At 40.1% G+C, this 17,048-nt stretch overlaps 4 protein-coding genes across 4 annotated transcripts; 1 reads left to right on the top strand and 3 right to left on the bottom strand.

Annotated features, from left to right (window-relative positions):
• Positions 1-506: 506 nt before the first annotated feature.
• pglyrp5 (peptidoglycan recognition protein 5) lies at positions 507-2,307 on the bottom strand. Its single transcript, XM_068714032.1, has 4 exons — positions 2,020-2,307; positions 1,713-1,908; positions 1,349-1,467; positions 507-1,229 (listed from the first exon to the last, which is right to left on the bottom strand). Exons 1-4 carry the CDS (start codon positions 2,030-2,032, stop codon positions 1,057-1,059), a joined length of 501 nt encoding a protein of 166 aa, XP_068570133.1. The 5' UTR covers positions 2,033-2,307; the 3' UTR covers positions 507-1,056.
• A 239-nt stretch (positions 2,308-2,546) lies between these two features.
• On the bottom strand, positions 2,547-4,994 carry polr2i (RNA polymerase II subunit I). Its single transcript, XM_068713948.1, has 6 exons — positions 4,844-4,994; positions 4,681-4,735; positions 4,361-4,434; positions 3,680-3,754; positions 3,074-3,125; positions 2,547-2,889 (listed from the first exon to the last, which is right to left on the bottom strand). The coding sequence occupies exons 1-6, from the start codon at positions 4,903-4,905 to the stop codon at positions 2,827-2,829; spliced, it is 381 nt and encodes a 126-aa protein (XP_068570049.1). The 5' UTR covers positions 4,906-4,994; the 3' UTR covers positions 2,547-2,826.
• Positions 4,995-5,258: 264 nt separating this feature from the next.
• Positions 5,259-14,489, bottom strand: LOC137870511 (complement C1q and tumor necrosis factor-related protein 9-like). The gene is made up of 4 exons (XM_068707872.1): positions 14,397-14,489; positions 6,536-6,620; positions 6,072-6,135; positions 5,259-5,697 (listed from the first exon to the last, which is right to left on the bottom strand). Exons 3-4 carry the CDS (start codon positions 6,112-6,114, stop codon positions 5,303-5,305), a joined length of 438 nt encoding a protein of 145 aa, XP_068563973.1. The 5' UTR covers positions 6,115-6,135; positions 6,536-6,620; positions 14,397-14,489; the 3' UTR covers positions 5,259-5,302.
• lbhl (LBH regulator of WNT signaling pathway, like) lies at positions 14,369-16,549 on the top strand. The gene is made up of 2 exons (XM_068734953.1): positions 14,369-14,747; positions 15,826-16,549. The coding sequence occupies exons 1-2, from the start codon at positions 14,369-14,371 to the stop codon at positions 15,894-15,896; spliced, it is 450 nt and encodes a 149-aa protein (XP_068591054.1). The 3' UTR covers positions 15,897-16,549.
• The last annotated feature ends 499 nt before the right edge of the window (positions 16,550-17,048 follow it).

Here is a 17,048-nt window from a genome sequence, read left to right as displayed (position 1 = left end):
AGTCCCTCCTTTTTTTCTGTAGTAAAACCCAATTATTAGTTATTTTTGTGTTAATAAGCCCGACTTGAGCCTTTAAATTAGTTCTTGTATTACCTTGATTTGTTCCATGAATTGTTAGCCTGTTGGGCGTCTTGTTGTATATGCAGGTTTACATACACATGATAAATAAATGTGATGATCACATTGTATCATGTCATTTATTTGACAAGGTTTTTGCTTGTTAAACTGTAAGTGAATTTGATTTTGTTATTGAATACAAATCAAACCAAGAGTGAGATCAATTAGTTAAACCAATACAGTGTTAATTGAATGGGCCCCGGGCCACTTTGTACTTGAAAAGTTGGGCCCCGAGGTCAAAAAAAATTAAGAACTCCTGGTTTAGAGGACTCCCGTGAACCAAATAGTGAAACCCAAGCAGCAAGCGCCACTCTGTGGCTAACGGAGAGAGAATGAACGAAAAGAGAAATCCTCACACAAGTAAAATATAATGAATCAAATAGTCAGAATATTGCTGATAACACGGTATTTATTAATATAATATTAGCACAGGTTAAATCCATGTGAATGTTTAGCTTACACCACTTGCCCATTAATAACAATATCATGCAGAGTATTCATAAGTAAAATGTAGTGCCAAACATATTAATATTGCACTTATGTAACACAAAAGTAGCATGGTGACAAATTGAAAGAATGTAATTAAAAAGTAAGAGCTTCTGTGACAATTACTCAACATGTAAATGTAAGCGTAGTGAGTTTCATGCATTTTGCATTGGTGGACCTACTGGTCTCACCCCATATGATGGCTCCCTGTGCTGTAAGAGAAAGTCTAAGAGAAGTGAAACCTGCGGGACACAAAGCTTCCCTTAGTTCTGAGGACAGCCATGATAAAAAATAAATCATAATCAAAAATGTATTGGACCATTAGTGTTCAATAGATTTATCCTGTCACTTTGTACATTTCTAATCTGGGGTTTAAAATTGAACTGGTGAAGGTTTGTGTGCAATCAAAGCTTTTTTTCATTTCATGAAACCTATCATGATCTGTAGAGAGCATTATGTGCCCCTCAGCTGTGGTAGAGCAGCATACAGTTTACCCCCTGGACATTCGGTTTGTCCCAGATCTCTGTGCCCAAGCAGGGTAAACTCTGGGTTTAAAAAGCACTGACAAACTCCAGACTGCAGCAGGCATTTGACAGACGACATTGCCTCTGTGCTCGGCGTGTTATCTGAAATGAAAAGATGTAGCATTACCATTTCTGACTTCATAACACCATTCTGAAGGTTTTCATGCGATGTGATACGTTTCTTAGTGTTGGACAATAAAAAAATAAATAGGTGCACCTACCTTTGAAATTTCCCATGAAGGCAATCCCCAGTGAGTCATGATTGTTGCCTTTGGCATGTGCCCCTACCACACCCCAGCCGCGGCCCTCATACACTTTTCCGTCTTCTCCGACAAGAAAACTGAAACACACAGAGAGTATGGTTGAGGATCCTATAGGATCGAAAAGTAGCAGAAACTTATTAAAAGGGATACATTACTAAATCTCCTCCAGTACGCCCACGTCCCCCCCCCCACACACACACACACACACACACACACACACACACACACACACACACACACACACACACACACACACACACACACACACAATATGAACATCACTCGAAAAATGACATTCACCTGGAGCGTTTGAGGTACTCACTTATATCCGATGTCATCGAAGCCTCTTTCCGTCATATGCGTTCTCTGAATGCTGACCACGCGCTTCATGCACTCTGTCTGGTCTTTGCATCTTGGGAGGGCAGTGTGGTGTATGACAACTTTCTTGGCAGAGCCTTTCAAGGCCTCCCTACTTTTAGGGGCAACTGCTCCCCACTGCTGCCTCGAAACAATGCTCACTGAAAAGCGATTACAGTACAGTCATAATTAATCACTTGGCATATGCCATAAAATGTTATCAAGATTTCCAAGTGTAAAATATGTAGTGTAAGGCTGTTTTGTCGTCATACCTGTCTGGTCCATACCTCCGTTCGCAGACGCCTTTGAATGCAGCGGGCAGTGCAGCTGCGTTATGAAGGAGCCCGTCTCAGGAGGTGTGGTCACGGGAAGCACACCTTCCTCTACCCTCCACGTCGATGTGTCAGCGCACAAGTTATATGTCTCAATTGGTCACGTTGGCCAAGTAATAATCTACAGTTACCCAACAGATTTTGTGGAATATACGCGGTTGAAAAAGAAGGAAGTGGAATCGACACGGTCAATATTCCACTTGGAGACAAAAACACCGTGGCCGTTTCTTTACCGTAAACGAGGGTTCACGTAAAGTTTGAAGAGGAAACCGGTAGTATCTGTTTTACATTATGCAGCTGTGTGTATGCGTTTACAGTGGGAGGAAACAGGAAGTGGTATAATCCTGGCATAAAGTTATAGAAGATGCCCATTAAGTGTCCATGCTGCCAAAAGCATGGGTTTGTCTCCTAATGTAAATAATAATTTAAGTATTTGTAACACGTTTTTCATTAAATACTCAGAGACATTTGAAACAACTGATTCTTTTAATCTAACAAAACACATTTGAAAATGACAACTGCTATTAAAAAAAGTATTAATACATTATATTCACAAGATGGTGTCTGACTAACTGCAAGCAATCAAACAAAGATACTTTCAGGGTCTACAGAAATCAGCAGCTCTGCTGTTGGACAAAAAAAACTGCACAGTAATAGAAAAGAAGGAACTCCATCTGAGCTGCAGCTTTATCAGAACAGCGATACGGCAGATGAAAATGTTCGACCTCGTCATCATCATCACTGGCTTTACTCTGTCCATCTGTGTCCACAGTGAGGGGCCGTGCAGACGTAGTACAGTCTCATAGCATCCTGTCATGAGAAACATATTCAAGTATTAGGTCGTCTACTCAGATTGTAAAATCAAAAAAAGATGTATAGACAACAGGAAAAGGTGTTTCCTCACTGATCACAAAAAGCAAGTGAACTTTTTCAGAGACAAACAACATTAAAACTACAAGTCATGCATTATGTGTTAAATGACAATGATCGTTACCTCAGCCTTCATACTGTGAGACTGGAAGAACACTGCCTCCTTGTGACCGCATCTGGGTGGACATGGTTGAAGAACATTGTTAGAAACTATTCTAAAAACACAAGGCCTCATTACACAATCAGGAGTCAAGTCCTAAAGGATGGTTACCTGCCCGGTTCAAGACGGGAAAGTGGTGACATAAATGCGTTGCTGGTGAAGAAAGTGTCAAACATCCAGCAAGGTAAATTTACAGAAATATTGTCAGAACATGGCCGGTGAAAAAGGGCAAAATTCCCAGTAAATATTCAGAATATAGTGAGAATGAGGACTCTAATGGGAAACCAGTTTTGCTCAGTTTCTGTAGTGGGATTGTTTGTTTGTACATTAGGCATGATGCCGTTTATAAAAGATTGTTGCAGGGAATGTAGGAGACAAGTTTTCGCTCTGAGGTGGTAAAAAATAAATAAAAATAAATAAATAAAACAAAGCTGTGCCGAATGTGTAAAATTGAAACAATACTGAATGTTGCACCGTACTGACAACACAATACATATACAATTTAAAAAGATATGAATTAGGGGGCTCCAGAGAGAATGGGTGAGGTCGATTCGTTCTGGTAAAACTTACTTGGGACAAGGGTGGTCCTCTGTCCTGGGAAGTGTTGGATCCTGAGATACGTCAGCAATGATTTGTGTCAACTCACTGGAGAAAGAGAAAAGCAAGATACTGGATGACTCACCAACAGTTAGCCCTCTAGTGACTGAGATTACGCATGTAAAATGTGCAATCGAATGTTTCAGTGTCTTGAGTGTTACAAACGTTGCCCTATTACAAATGTTTAGCCTTATGTGTAGTCACTCAAAATGTATTCACACCATTGAAAACGTCATTTCTGCATTCTGAATGTGCACAAATATAATCGAGGGATTCTCTTTAACTGACTTTCAGAAGATCCTATTAAACGTCAGGACTAGAGTGCTGGAAAGTGTCTGAAAAATACGTTTAACTTGATTTGTATGATTATTTTTGTGTTGGTTAAGGGCTAAAAAGATGTAGTGGATGCACAACAAGCAGGAAACCACACACAAACTCAATATTTTAAGCCTATTTCTTATAGACAGACGGAAAAATGAGCTTTGTTAAACCTGTAACAACACCCAGAAGTGATGTCACAGGGTCCTGTGTACACCTGGACGTCATGACAGCAGAGTGAGACGTTAAGAGAACAGCAGCGTGGCATAGTCGTCAATTCCGAGCGAAAATCAAGTTCTTAGCAACTCATTTAGCACTTTGTTTTCGTTTACTTACTCAACCTCGTGGGTGATCTTGTTGACATAGATGCAGCTGTTGTCTGCTTCTTGTTGGTAGTCACAGTTCCGGCACTGTGTGTTGAGTTCAATACAGAGAGAGAGCAAATTATTACATGGTAACAGTGGACATTTAAGCTCACTGCTTTCCTGTATCTCTGTAAAAGCAGCAACAACCTATCACAGGACAGAGGTTTATCACTGTATATATGGGCCTCAGTATATCAATATTACCATTGGAGTGATCCCTCATGCATTGCACTGAGACACTACAGCTCACTGATATTTCTATGGGACCTTAACTGTGACCCAGATACTTACCGCATAGAGCAGGATACGGTTCTCCTTGTCTTCTTTCGGGTACAACATGTTGTTACTGGAAAACAAACAGGCGCGGTTTGTTCATCAGAACGTTGTGTTAACGTGCGTTTAGCTTTAACACGCTCGTGTAACTTATCTATCCTCTAATTGGCCGCAAACTCACCATTCTTGACAAAACCGGATCCCAACAAATCCTGGTTCGTATGTTCCAGTTTCCAAATCCATTGGAAAAACTATATGTTGAAGTTAAACGTGACAAATAATAAATGTGCGACGCTCTCTCAAGATCCTTCACTTCTTCCACCGCCGCTTGCTTCCACTCGTTTGAAAACAGACCGTCTGCGCATGCGTGTACTATGAAATATATCAGGATTTCCGAGACAGCGCCCCCAGGTGTGGGGAAGACTGAAAAAAGAAGCTTTGAGGCGCTCTTATTTCTATTTGCCATACAGTAGCCTATTATATTATTATATAAAGTTAATTTCAGCAACAAATTAAATGTATTGATGCAAAACCACAAGGAAACGTTCATATAACAAACTTCACTCAATAATACATACTCTGAGGTGGTGCTGGCTTATTGTCACAGCCATTATCTTTATTGATGCTTTCTATAATGTGTTTAACCCAAACGAAAACCAGTGAACACAGTGTCATTATCATCAGTTGCAAAGATGTCGTTTCTGCCCGGCCCCCAGATATTCACAGAGACCTCGTCTCTTTTGGACAGTCTGATCACACTGCTCATGCTGGCCACTTGGCTGCACTTATCAGGCAGAGAGGTGTGATACAGAGACACTACTTTCTCTCCATTTTTGAAGATAGTGCCCTGTCCGCGACCATACACAGACATATGCACCGTGAAGTAATAGAAGCCATCCAGGGGGCAAGTGAAGACGCCTGTGTCGGGACTGTAGCCTCCTCCCTCATTGACCAGTAAAGTGGTAAACTTCAGGACTCCAGAGTAACAGGGGTAGCTGTCATGGACACTCAGCTTGGCTGTGAAAGCTACAGTGCCTAGAATGGGTGACACCATGGTAATAAGAGCAAGGAGTTAACAATGTTGTAATGCCTAGTTTATGTCACAAAAAGCAACCAACTAACTCATTCCTTTGTGAGGAGAAATGTTGTTTACAGTTAAAACAAAATCATTAAAGACAGTATTTTTTTTTAATTCATTTTTATTATTGATAACTAGCTTTACACAAAGTATTTTAGGTAGTGTACTCCAATTGAAACTATTACACGTTAATGGAATAATAATTCTCACAAAGAGAGGTGAATTTAACTAGCAAACATAACAACATGATGCATGATGCTTTGAAAAGTTGACACATATTGGTGTTATGGCCCTGCATAACAGCAATGTTTAAAATGGAGGGCTTTTTTACCTGATGGAGGAATGTTGTCTCCTCTACCTGGTTCATACGCCATGACTAAAACTTCTGATGTTGTCTGTAAAAACAAAAACAAGAATTAAATGAGTACAATATTTTATATTATATTTTATAACATAATATCAGTGATTTAACTGTCTACAAGCTGCAATTCTATAGACTTGTAATATAAAATAGAAAGGCAGTTAAACACAAGATTATGTGGTCACATGTGACTGATGCAGTTTACTATATAAATCAATGATTAGTTAAAACATATTTAGGAATTATTTCAGCAATAAGTTACATTTTACTCTTTCCATCTCAATTTCAGTGCATTTCTCTAACCAAAGCAAATAATACTCCAATGTAAAATGTATACAAATTATTTGTTAGTCCTTTCAAATAGAAATATATTTTTGCAAATTCTGGCATTAAATCCTACAACAAATCTAACTTAGGAACAAAGAGCTTCTTACCTGTTGCTGTCTTGCAGGGGAATGCTGCGAATGTTATGAAGACAACCTGAGAAGCCAAAGTTGTTCGTCTGGTTTCTAGTTACAACTGAAAAATGACAAGAATTATTTGTGGAAATGTTTGCTTATTTTATATTAAGGATCACTTCTTGCTTAATTGTTCTATAAATACAAATCAACATAAAATGAGAAATGCAGGCATGCTGGAATCTGAGTAATGTTATTAGACAGCTATATTAAAAATAGAGGAACTTATTTTGCTGCTGCTGCCGAGATATGTTGAAAAAACACGTCATCAGCTGGAAAACAGTAGAGGCAAGTGAGGTGGTTTTTCTGGTTTGCAGAATGTCTCATGGTGAGGCAACATGCTAAGAGGTTATGCAAAGATTCAGATTCTTAAAACAAGCTGTGATAATTAGAACATATTAGAGCCTGACTTCAATGAGTTTAGTGTAACCATAGAGTAATTACACAATACTTATGTGGTGGGTTTGACATTGAGGAAGGAAGTAAGAGGCATTGGTGCAGAGATCGTCTCGCAACTGAACAGACCATAGAATGATAAAGCAGGCATGGTACAACAACATCAGGATCTACAGGTCCAAGTGACAACAGAAGACTCATGTGATGTAAATACTGTCTAGTGAGGAATGGTTTAGGTATTTGTGGTTGATTCAAAATCAGTTCAATAATAGTGAAAATGACACTTTAAACTCTTGTTGCTTGTCCTCAGTAATAATAGACTTCCTGTTTTCAAAGGGGGATTTTCGTGATGTATTCAGAATATCACATTTTACATAACTGGATTTTACAGAGTTGTGTATGTGATGTGTTACTGACCATGATTTATATATTTTTTTCCTCACATTTCTTTAAATGAGTATCATATTAATCAATAATACTATCATACAAAAATAAAATCGTAAAATCAATTTTAATCTTCTGTAACACAACAAGTGGCGGGATAAGAGAGAATTAGTGAGTAAACCTAAGCCAGAGGGGAGATTACAAGCAGAATGAAGAAATAAACACAGCCATGTCCTCACAAACCGGTGATCAGTTATTGTGCCTCTGCCTCTGGCTTTTACATGTTTTCTTATCTCCATTTTTTTCAATTTTTTTTTTCAAAATGCTCTGGGCAAGTGAGCTTTTGTTCAAAAACAAGTATTGTTGTTAACAGAAGTAATGCATGTTTGACAGGTTATGTATCGTGCATATATACATGACAAATTCAGCTATATGGTGATACTTTCGCATGAAATATGTCACATAGCTGAACACATTTCAGAAAGATTTCAAGCGCCTCTATCTGTCTCAGTTGCCCTAAATGAATCCCGACAAAGACAGTATCATTATCTTCTGTTGCAATGATCTCATGCCGACCATGACCCCATAAATTCACCCACACCATGTCTCCCTCAGACAGCAGCACTGTGCTACTGATGCTGGCCACCTGGCTACATTCATCTGGGAGACTAGTGTGATACACTGAAACCAAACTATCTCCATTCTTGTACATGGCACACTGAGCCCGTCCACACTTGGACATGTGCACCGGTAAGTGATAAAGTCCCTCCAGAGGGCAGGTAAAGAGGCCTGTGTCAGGACTGTAGGGGTCTCCCTCGTTGACCAGCACGTCCACAAGCTTCAGGACACCAGAGTGGTAGGAAGTACTGTGAGTGACGTTCAGCTCGGACGAGAAGGCAACTACTCTTCCTGTGGTGAGGACAGCATAGAACTCATAGATTGGCAGTTCAAGTCTGTAGCATGTTGATTATTTTTCCGTCAGGAACAAGACTCTTTCATTATAGGTTTGGCTAAAACAGCGACACACTGAGCTGTGAAATTCAGGATCAACACCTGCACTGTCTTGTTACACTGATGTTACGCATGAACGGTGGAGATTTTCTGGTTCGCAGAGCTCTGCTCTTTAATAAAGTTTGGAGACGTTTTGTATCTAATCTATTTCTTTCTATCGGTTAGTTTAACACCATCCATGTATTTGGTAATCAGTCTGAATCAGTTGTTCTTTGTACATGTACATGGTGGAAGATGACAGACCCAGCATACAGATGCAAACCTTTTCTTGTAACATCTGCCCTTCCTCACCTGCCCACTAGCTGCTGCCACTGAGTTTTCTGCTCCTGCTCGTCACCTGAACAAGTCACACAGAGCTGCAACTAATCTGCAATGAGCTTATACTTTACCGTATGTGGAGAGCAGCTCACAGTTACTGTAGTCTCTGCAAGGTTAGATCAGGGAAGACACCGGTTCTGTCTCCTGAAGCTGATTTTGAGAGCGAAGATTGGACTGGAAATTTCCCCAGACCTATACAATAGCTTACACCTTCCAAAATTTAGAATGGTGGGTGTTGTTCTCTAACAAGCTAGAATGTGGTTCTTAATTAAAGCTGCATTTGACTCAGCTGATAAATATATATTTTGATTTTGTGCAACTTAAATATGCAAACCATTTCATGCAGATCAGATTCAAACTAATTTGCAGGAAATTGATGATCTTCTAAATTTCAAATAGAGAGCTCGTTGTGTGAATTTCTAATGTTTAAAGCAGAATATACATATTTAAATAAAAAAAATAAAAAATAAAAAATAAATATACATATATTACATGACCATTATTTGGAAGATGCTTTTAGAATTTTCTTCACTCATACTTCTGCAGGAGCAGGACACTCTTCATGCTGCATGTTACATATATAGCCTACTGACTTAGCCTACAGAGAGGATTACACACGGCTGTTAGCAGCGCTCTGTCTGTTAGCCATAGTTGGAGCCTGTTATATATATATATATATATATATCTACCCCCCCACCCCCCCCCAACTCTGAGCCCTTGATCCCTGGGCTAATTCCATGAATCGTCCAAATCTAAATCCACTGATGGAGCAACGGCACATACAGTTAGGAACACACACAGAGAGAGGGAGAGAGAGAGAGAGAGAGACAGAGAGACAGAGAGAGAGAGAGAGAGAGAGAGAGAGAGAGAGAGAGAGAGAGAGAGAGAGGCATGGGATGGGGAAGAAATAGAGAGGAACATATCAAAAACGAGCCCAATTCGTCCTTGTTCATTTTGTGAGCATTTATGCTCCTCCCTGAGTCAATTTAGCTTTGATCAATAGTAGGGTCATGTGCCATCTGTGTGTCCTTTATATGCTTTTTTAGAGATGCAACAGCGACCCAGTGTGCCAACTCATCAAAGGGGACCGTCAGGCTTGGCTGACGTCACCCATCCAGCCTCTGTAATCGAAAGAGACGTTAATCCTGCTCCTCTCCAAAGCCTGGCAGTTGGGTGGGGTGGGACAGGGAGGGATATTGAGCGGGACATGAGGAAGGAAGTTGGAGACGGGGGACACAGGAATGCATGTAGGCTTTGGGACAGCAGGCAGACTCAGCACGGAGCTGGACAAGTGAGACAGGTGCTGTCCTGAAAAAGGAAATCAGGCACACAACCACGTCCTGATCCTCTGCTTAACTTCTGGGACATCTGAGGGTTTGGGACCCCCCACCCATCCAGGCTTCGCCCTGGAGGCCAAAAGCCTCGCTGAGGCCTCTGCGGAGGGGGAATGCTGTGGGAGCTGCTCACCTCCTCCTGCACCCCCTCTAGTGTCACCTGTACTCATTGTGGAGGAGACAAGCTTCACCACCGTGGAGCTGTGCCAAGATGGAGAAGACATCTGCCTGACCGCAAGTGAGGGGTAAGAGGCTGGAATTTGTGTGTGTGTGTATTTCAGGCACAAATAGTATTCACACTAGCAAGAGGAAGCCCCCCTTAATGTACTCAACATGACCCCTCACCTGACTACGAGAGTTCGCTCTTGATGCAGGTGAACAGTAAAGTGTGTATCTTCTGATCATGAAGATGAGATCGGGCAAATTCAAACAGAAAGGTGAGATGAGATTAACTCAGCCAAGACTCCTCATCAAAGTAGTAAATATAGTTAAAAAAACGGTTTCCTCACAAGGTCTATTTAGTCGCTATTCTGGAGCTTTTGCGAATCATACAATCAACAGCCCTTGAAGTTTGCTCAGCTGTGATTGAACTAGACGTTCACATTTCTTCTCAGCATTTTAACAACTTCTCATCCATGTTGGCTTAAAAATTGAGTTTGCAAAAGTTCATTCCTGGCTTTGAAAAACAGTTGTTTGCAAAAAACAACCTCACTTCATGCTTCATTTAGTAGCTGCTGTGAAGCTTTTGGGCCTAATAACTTGGTACCAGGGCTTTCTTTAGTCCTGAGCATATGTTTAAATCATGCAACAGTCCAGCTCTGGTGATGCTTGAGAAGTGTAAAACAGGAAACCCTCATGGCCTGCTGTAATGGGACCTCAGAATTCTTCAGCCTCATTTCATTTATTGCATTAGAACAGCATGTTGCAAGAAACCTTTAAAGGATTTCTTCTTATCAGTTTGAGGCCCATTTATCTCACTATTTTCTGTTTGAATGGACAGGAAAGTGGCTGCAGAAAGACAAGAAGTCCATTATAGAACTGAAACAAGATGATAAATAAATTGTTTCTCTGGTGGTAACAGGAAAATAAATGCTTAACACTTAGTTTTCTGTCTAGTTTATTATACCAAATGCCTCACTTCTGACACAATTTCCTCTTCTTGAGCACACTAATCTCAGTTTGGCATGTAGAGGCATCTAAATTTAGATGTGTATTTCACTGACCATTGGGCTCGCGGTTATTGCAAAAATGGAAACGAAAGCAATTTCAAATCTCTCCATGAGTCCTGTGTATCATTTCAACTGAACATTTCAGATTTATTCTCATTTAATTAAACTCTATATCTTCCCTTCAACAATTTTTATATTATAATAATTTTTTATTGTCATGTACATTTTTTTTAAAATAGTGTTACTGCACGTTTGATCCTGTGGCTTACAAAATACAGCACTCTGCACAAACCAAGACTGATTGTTGACTGAGCTGAAATGTGCAGGTGTTTAAGAGGAAGTGTATATGAGGGGGATTACATGGAGGTTAAGCTTCTTCATCACAATAGCTGTAAGTTTCCATCCCAGGTGGCACACACACAGCTTAGCGTGACACAGTTGTCAGCAGCATAATATCAGAAATTGAATTGTAGGGCTGCGCACATTCACAAGTGGGTCAAAAATGATAGCATCCTCCCAAAGCTGATCCTATTTAGACGAGAACAGGGCGGCCTCGTTTTGGCGGTCGTGGAAACTGGCTTAGTGTTCCTTCATTTGTCATATCATACAATGAACTTACGGATGTTGATGGAGACACTTAGCCTGAAATGTGTCACATTAAGGCAGTCAGAAAGAAAAATCAGGGTTGGGGGGGAGAGAGAGAGAGAGAGAGAGAGAGAGAGAGAGAGAGAAATCAGCTGATGCAATTTTTTTGAAATTCTCAATTGTTAAAACTGAATTAATGTACTACTTGAACTAAAGCATATGCTTCTCAAACTGGCTATCTCAAGACAGACACGTGTGTGTACTTGCATATATCCAAATGAAAGAATGAACCATAAAGAGGTACAAACGCTGTATATCATACAACAAGATTAACGGTCTGCAGCCAGGCTAGCAGCTTAATGAGGCTGCACTTTGGCACAGAAGTGTGTTGAGGTAGATGCTAATGTTAGCATGCTAACATGCTCCTAATGATAACGCTATCATCTGGAAGTTTAGCAGATATAAAGTTCACCGTGCCCACCATCTTAGTTTAGTGTGTTATCATGTTAATATTTGCTCATTAGTATTAATATATAGTATGATATAGTTTTGACCTGGAAATACATTACATTACTATATTCTGTATTTCCAAACCACCTTTTGTTATTCATTCTGCATCATTTTCTGATGACCCTCCTTTATAATATTGAGTCAGCTGTGAGAATTAAAAGCAAAAGTTAATTCATATCTCTCCATATTTTCTTCATTAACATCTAGCCATGCTTTTATTTTTATGCCCTTCGTGTGCAGCTTATACTAGACCGCATACATACTGATATATAATGAATCTGCTGCATATCTATAGCCTCTACTGCGTGACATTCTGCTGTTCTCTATCAAAATAATTTGAGTTACTTCCTTAGTTTGATGTAGCATGTGTGCATGTGAATAATACTGCTCTTAGCAAATATCAAAAAGTACCAGACGCAGGGTCAAAAAACAGAAAGACTGGAGATTAGATCTGTCTTTCAACTGAAATTTCATTAAAGAGTAAGCAAGATTTAACAGATTGTGTCATTACACCAGGCCTCTGAATGACAACAAACCATGATTGGTACTTATAGCAGGAGGACAGACAGTGAGACACAGTGAGAAGAGGAGAGGGGGAGCAGGAGAGGGGGATAAAAAGAGGATTCGTACAGATCCTCAGTCCTTCTTAATCCCCCGTCGGCTTTTCTGGAGACCATAAACAGATTTGAAGTTGGATGTGGACACAGGCTCATGCATGTAACTGAAACATGTGACAACTTTTACAGACACTGTAGACTGTGGACCCAACATACAGTCTGTTAAAGGGAAAACGATCGGGGCTTGAAAGGAAACAGAGGTGACTGTGATGTTTGGTGAAAATAGTGGCTGAGAGATGACATAAAGGTCCCCAAAAGCTTCCTCTTCTAAGGCGCACAGCCCTTTATAAGAGCTGACAGAGCAAAAACAGCATTTTTGTTCTGCCTGTAAGGAAACAAAATATGAGCGACAGAGGACATAATCCATTTTGGTATCAAACCCTATTTGCACTAATCTGAAGTATGAGTGTGTGTGTTCCAATGTGTGTGTGTGTGTGTGTGTGTGTGTGTGTGTGTGTGTGTGTGTGTGTGTGTGTGTGTGTGTGTGTGTGTGTGTGTGTTAGGAGACTCACAAACCCGCACACAGTCATATAATTCACATATTCAGACCGGCTTTGGCCAGTGACATACAGGGCAGAAAATCTCTGACCAATCAAAAGCCTGGATGTGGGATACTGTGGTACTACTGTAATTCAGCTCTTATGGGGGGGGGTTGTTTCATAGAAAACCGGATGGATTCATTTCATCCAGTGCCAGTCACTCACTGTCCAACTGAGGACCTCTGCTGTGCTGTGAAACGCTCATTAAAAAAATTCAGATAGACATGTAAGAGTGAGAGAAACAAGGCCATGTAAGCAGTCAGTTGGCTGAATTTCCTTTGGCAGTTTTCTGCGTAGTTAGCTGTCAGTCACTGTTGTATATTATTCTACGAGGCAAAGATCCTTCACTTGACATCCAAGGATATACTATTTGGTTTGGAAGATGTTAGTGGTTTGAAGTTTTTTAAAAGAATATGATCAATTATAGTGAGATCTTTTGTACAAAACTATGGGGGACCTTTGTTTCTAAAAGAACGAAATATTTCACCATGGCAGGCTTCATATTGGCAAAAGGAGGAGAATGTCTCCATGGTGAAAATGGCACTTGCTCCTTTACAGTGTATGTTTGTTTCTAGTCTCTGTTATGGCTTTGTTTCCTCTGCAGATTCATGGAGGAGATGAGCAGAGATCCAAACTGTGAAGACATGCAAAGGAGGGACCAAAGAATTTCATTCCAGGTACGTTCCATCATCATACCGTGACCAGACTGTGACCAAACTGGTGTCGCAACACATTCGGGTTAAATTCATCACACCAAGATAATACGATAGCTTCAGATAAAATGTAGTAGTGAAACTCATGAGCCACAATAAGTACAGTGTTGCGTAAGTGTGTGTGTGTGTGTGTGTGTGTGTGTGTGTGTGTGAGAGAGAAAGAGATATCTGTAAGATAAGCCAATATGAGAGTGGTCAAAACTGATTTAAAAACTAAAACAAATGCAGTATCAATGTATTTTTGCCATAAACTATACTTACTTTCAGCAGGACTTTTCTGCTCAATTCTCAATAAGCTCTCTCGCCTTTGCCTCCAGATCTTCCCTGACCCCGTTGAGGTTGTCCTGGACCCAGAAACCACCTTGAACAGGCTGGACCTCGACCACGTGAAGGAGCGTCTACCCTCCATCGTGGTGGAACCCACGGAGGTGAGCGAGGTGGAGAGCGGAGAGCTGCGCTGGCCTCCGGAGAACATGGACATGGAGGAAGACGAGGAGGACCTGTTCTTGGAGCAGTGCATCCCCCCTGCAAACATCGCAGACTGGGGAGAAGAGGAGGAGGAAGAGGAGACGTCGGTTATACTGAACGAGCAGCATGGCTTGACACTCATTGGTGAGTTGGACATGTTATCATACTCTCTGCTTTACAGTCCTCTGATGATTAGAAACATAATCTTTTCAAACATCCTAATGCTCTGCTTGGATGCCTTTAATTTGGTAGAACATAAAAACGTTCAAAAGCTGGAATGGAAAAACCAACCCACTACCGTCAACGATCACACAGAGTCAGCATTTATACCACACCACCCTTCTCTAATTTTTGGTGTGAAAATGTGTGTGTGTGTGGGAGTGAACAGCTACCCAGAATTCAATGCTGAGAAACCCGTATTTCATGTCAACCAAAAACAAATAACTAGCACTGTATTACAGGAGATCATCACACTGAGTCAGCATTTCCAGGGTGCCTTGTTTCTCTCATTTTGGGACAAAAAGAAAAGTGTGTGTGTGTGTGTGTGTGTGTGTGTGTGTGTGTGTGTGTGTGTGATTGTATTAGATTATCATGTATCTTATCTCATCTCATCTTAAATACACCTAGCGACACCCTAACAACAACCCAAATACCTTAACAACCTGATCACTTGGCAAAGCAAAGGCAAAGCATTATCAACCAAAGTCCATGCTGGAGTCTTTTAGTATCACTATACGGACTCCAGCTACCACTTTCAAAATTGAACTGCCTATAGATTTAACAATACACAATCATCTAGATTTTCTTTATCTGATAAAATGTTGATTTGGGAAAGTTATGTTTAAAGCTAAGGAATTTGAAAACACATAAGTTAGCCACATTTAAAAGCAGAAATTCAAAATCTTCTCTTCTCTTAAGACTCAAAGAGCTTTTCCTTTTTCCTTTTATTTTGAAAACAACACTTACGTTACATCTACATAATATGCCATGCTGACTTTAATGTTCCACTTTACATGTTTCAGGAACACATTTTTTTGCTAGTTGTCAAATGTTCTCGATGCCGAGAGCTCAAAAACCTGATCGGAGTGACTGCGGATCTGTGTGGGAGTTAATGCTGAAAATGCAAGGTGTACACTGTTTTGTGCACTGTGCAGTAATACCAACACTTTGACGTAAATTGTTTGAAGACACAGGATAAAGACAGTGTCCTTTTTTTCTGCAGACCTTCAGTCAGATGCATTTAGAGATGACACCCCCACCCTTCCACCGAGCAGCGCTCCAGCCCTCAACTGACTTGACCTCGGAGACCCAGTGAGGAAACATTCTGCTGATAGGCCGATGGCGACAACTATGAGAAAACAACCCAGAGTTTGACAGTGACAGATGATGCAAAAGATTGAACTGAAACCCAAAGTTGATGAAGAGGAAAACACAAGTATCAAAATAGGTTTTAGATGTCAAACATCGATAAACAGCGACAGGCCAACTCTGAGATTTATCTCCACATTGATATGAATATACATACATGCCTGCAGGCGTGAGAACAGACACACAAACACACATTCTCACACACACAAAGGTCAGTTGCTGACGGTGGTGGCAGAGGTTTGAGCAATACTGTGCTTGATTTTTTTTTTCTACTTCTAAAAAAACTTTTGCTGACGTTATAACTTTATGTGTCATTTCCTAATTTTGAAGGGCTCACTGATGTCAAGGGGCTAAAAGGAAACATCCAGCTCAGCAATTTTCTTTAGTTTGTGCTTTGTTAATTTTTACTTCATCTCTGTACCTTATTTAACATATTGCTCATAGTCATCATTTTGACCCCACAGGTGGCTTTTGAGGACATTTACTTGGTTATAGCTTCAGTATAATATTTATTAGGCGCTGCTCTGGATCCACTTGCTGCTGTCCTGAATCTGTGGAGCAATTTGAAATGACCAGATCTGTTGGTTATATGATTCATCATCGTGCTTTATGTGAGTGACACATTCTGACTCATGTTGGGATCTTAAAATCAGCAATTTCCACAATGTTACCAAATTCACCTGTCATAGACTTTGTTTCTTTTTGGCAGACAGGAGTGGACATTCAGTTTGTTGTCAGCCATGTTGAACCAAAAAAAGGCAGGCAGCTCTAGTTGCTTTTTATTAACAGTTGTAGACACCATTGAGAATTGTAGTTGTGTTATAATACTCTCATTTGTGTTTAGGCTGATTTGTGAATAACTTGTATATATGGAAAAAATTGTTGTGTTATTACAAAATGATAATTATGAATTTGTCAATAAAGTATTTTGTCCCACTAATACGTATAATAATTTGGTTTGAATCACGTTTTTAATATTTAAAAAGGAAATTCTACCTAATAAATCCACTAATAATTGTTCTTGAATCTAAACTAATAAATTATATATGTGAAATGTGTAAATTGTATTGAAAACTA

Source organism: Cebidichthys violaceus, unplaced genomic scaffold, assembly GCF_023349555.1.
Source record: "Cebidichthys violaceus isolate CVI_PGR_0920_01 unplaced genomic scaffold, fCebVio1.0.p SCAF_1, whole genome shotgun sequence".
Classification (NCBI taxonomy): domain Eukaryota; kingdom Metazoa; phylum Chordata; class Actinopteri; order Perciformes; family Stichaeidae; genus Cebidichthys; species Cebidichthys violaceus.
This window is presented reverse-complemented; position numbering and strand designations above follow the sequence as displayed.

Bases quoted from the DNA above. Each gene is read 5' to 3' on its own strand.
- pglyrp5 (XM_068714032.1), bottom strand. The intron at 1,468-1,712 runs GTGAGTACCTCA...TGTGTGTTTCAG, and splicing joins TTCGATGACATCGGATATAA to TTTTCTTGTCGGAGAAGACG. The intron at 1,230-1,348 runs GTAGGTGCACCT...TTTTCATTTCAG, and splicing joins CTTCATGGGAAATTTCAAAG to ATAACACGCCGAGCACAGAG.
- polr2i (XM_068713948.1), bottom strand. From the start codon at position 4,905: ATGGATTTGGAAACTGGAACATACGAACCAGGATTTGTTGGGATCCGG. The intron at 4,435-4,680 runs GTAAGTATCTGG...CTCAACACACAG, and splicing joins ACCGTATCCTGCTCTATGCG to TGCCGGAACTGTGACTACCA. The intron at 3,126-3,679 runs GTAAGTTTTACC...ATGTCCACCCAG, and splicing joins GAGGACCACCCTTGTCCCAA to ATGCGGTCACAAGGAGGCAG.
- LOC137870511 (XM_068707872.1), bottom strand. From the start codon at position 6,114: ATGGCGTATGAACCAGGTAGAGGAGACAACATTCCTCCATCAG. The intron at 5,698-6,071 runs GTAAAAAAGCCC...CACCCATTCTAG, and splicing joins AGACAACATTCCTCCATCAG to GCACTGTAGCTTTCACAGCC.
- lbhl (XM_068734953.1), top strand. From the start codon at position 14,369: ATGTATTTTTGCCATAAACTATACTTACTTTCAGCAGGACTTTTCTGC. The intron at 14,748-15,825 runs GTGAGTTGGACA...TTTTTTCTGCAG, and splicing joins GCATGGCTTGACACTCATTG to ACCTTCAGTCAGATGCATTT.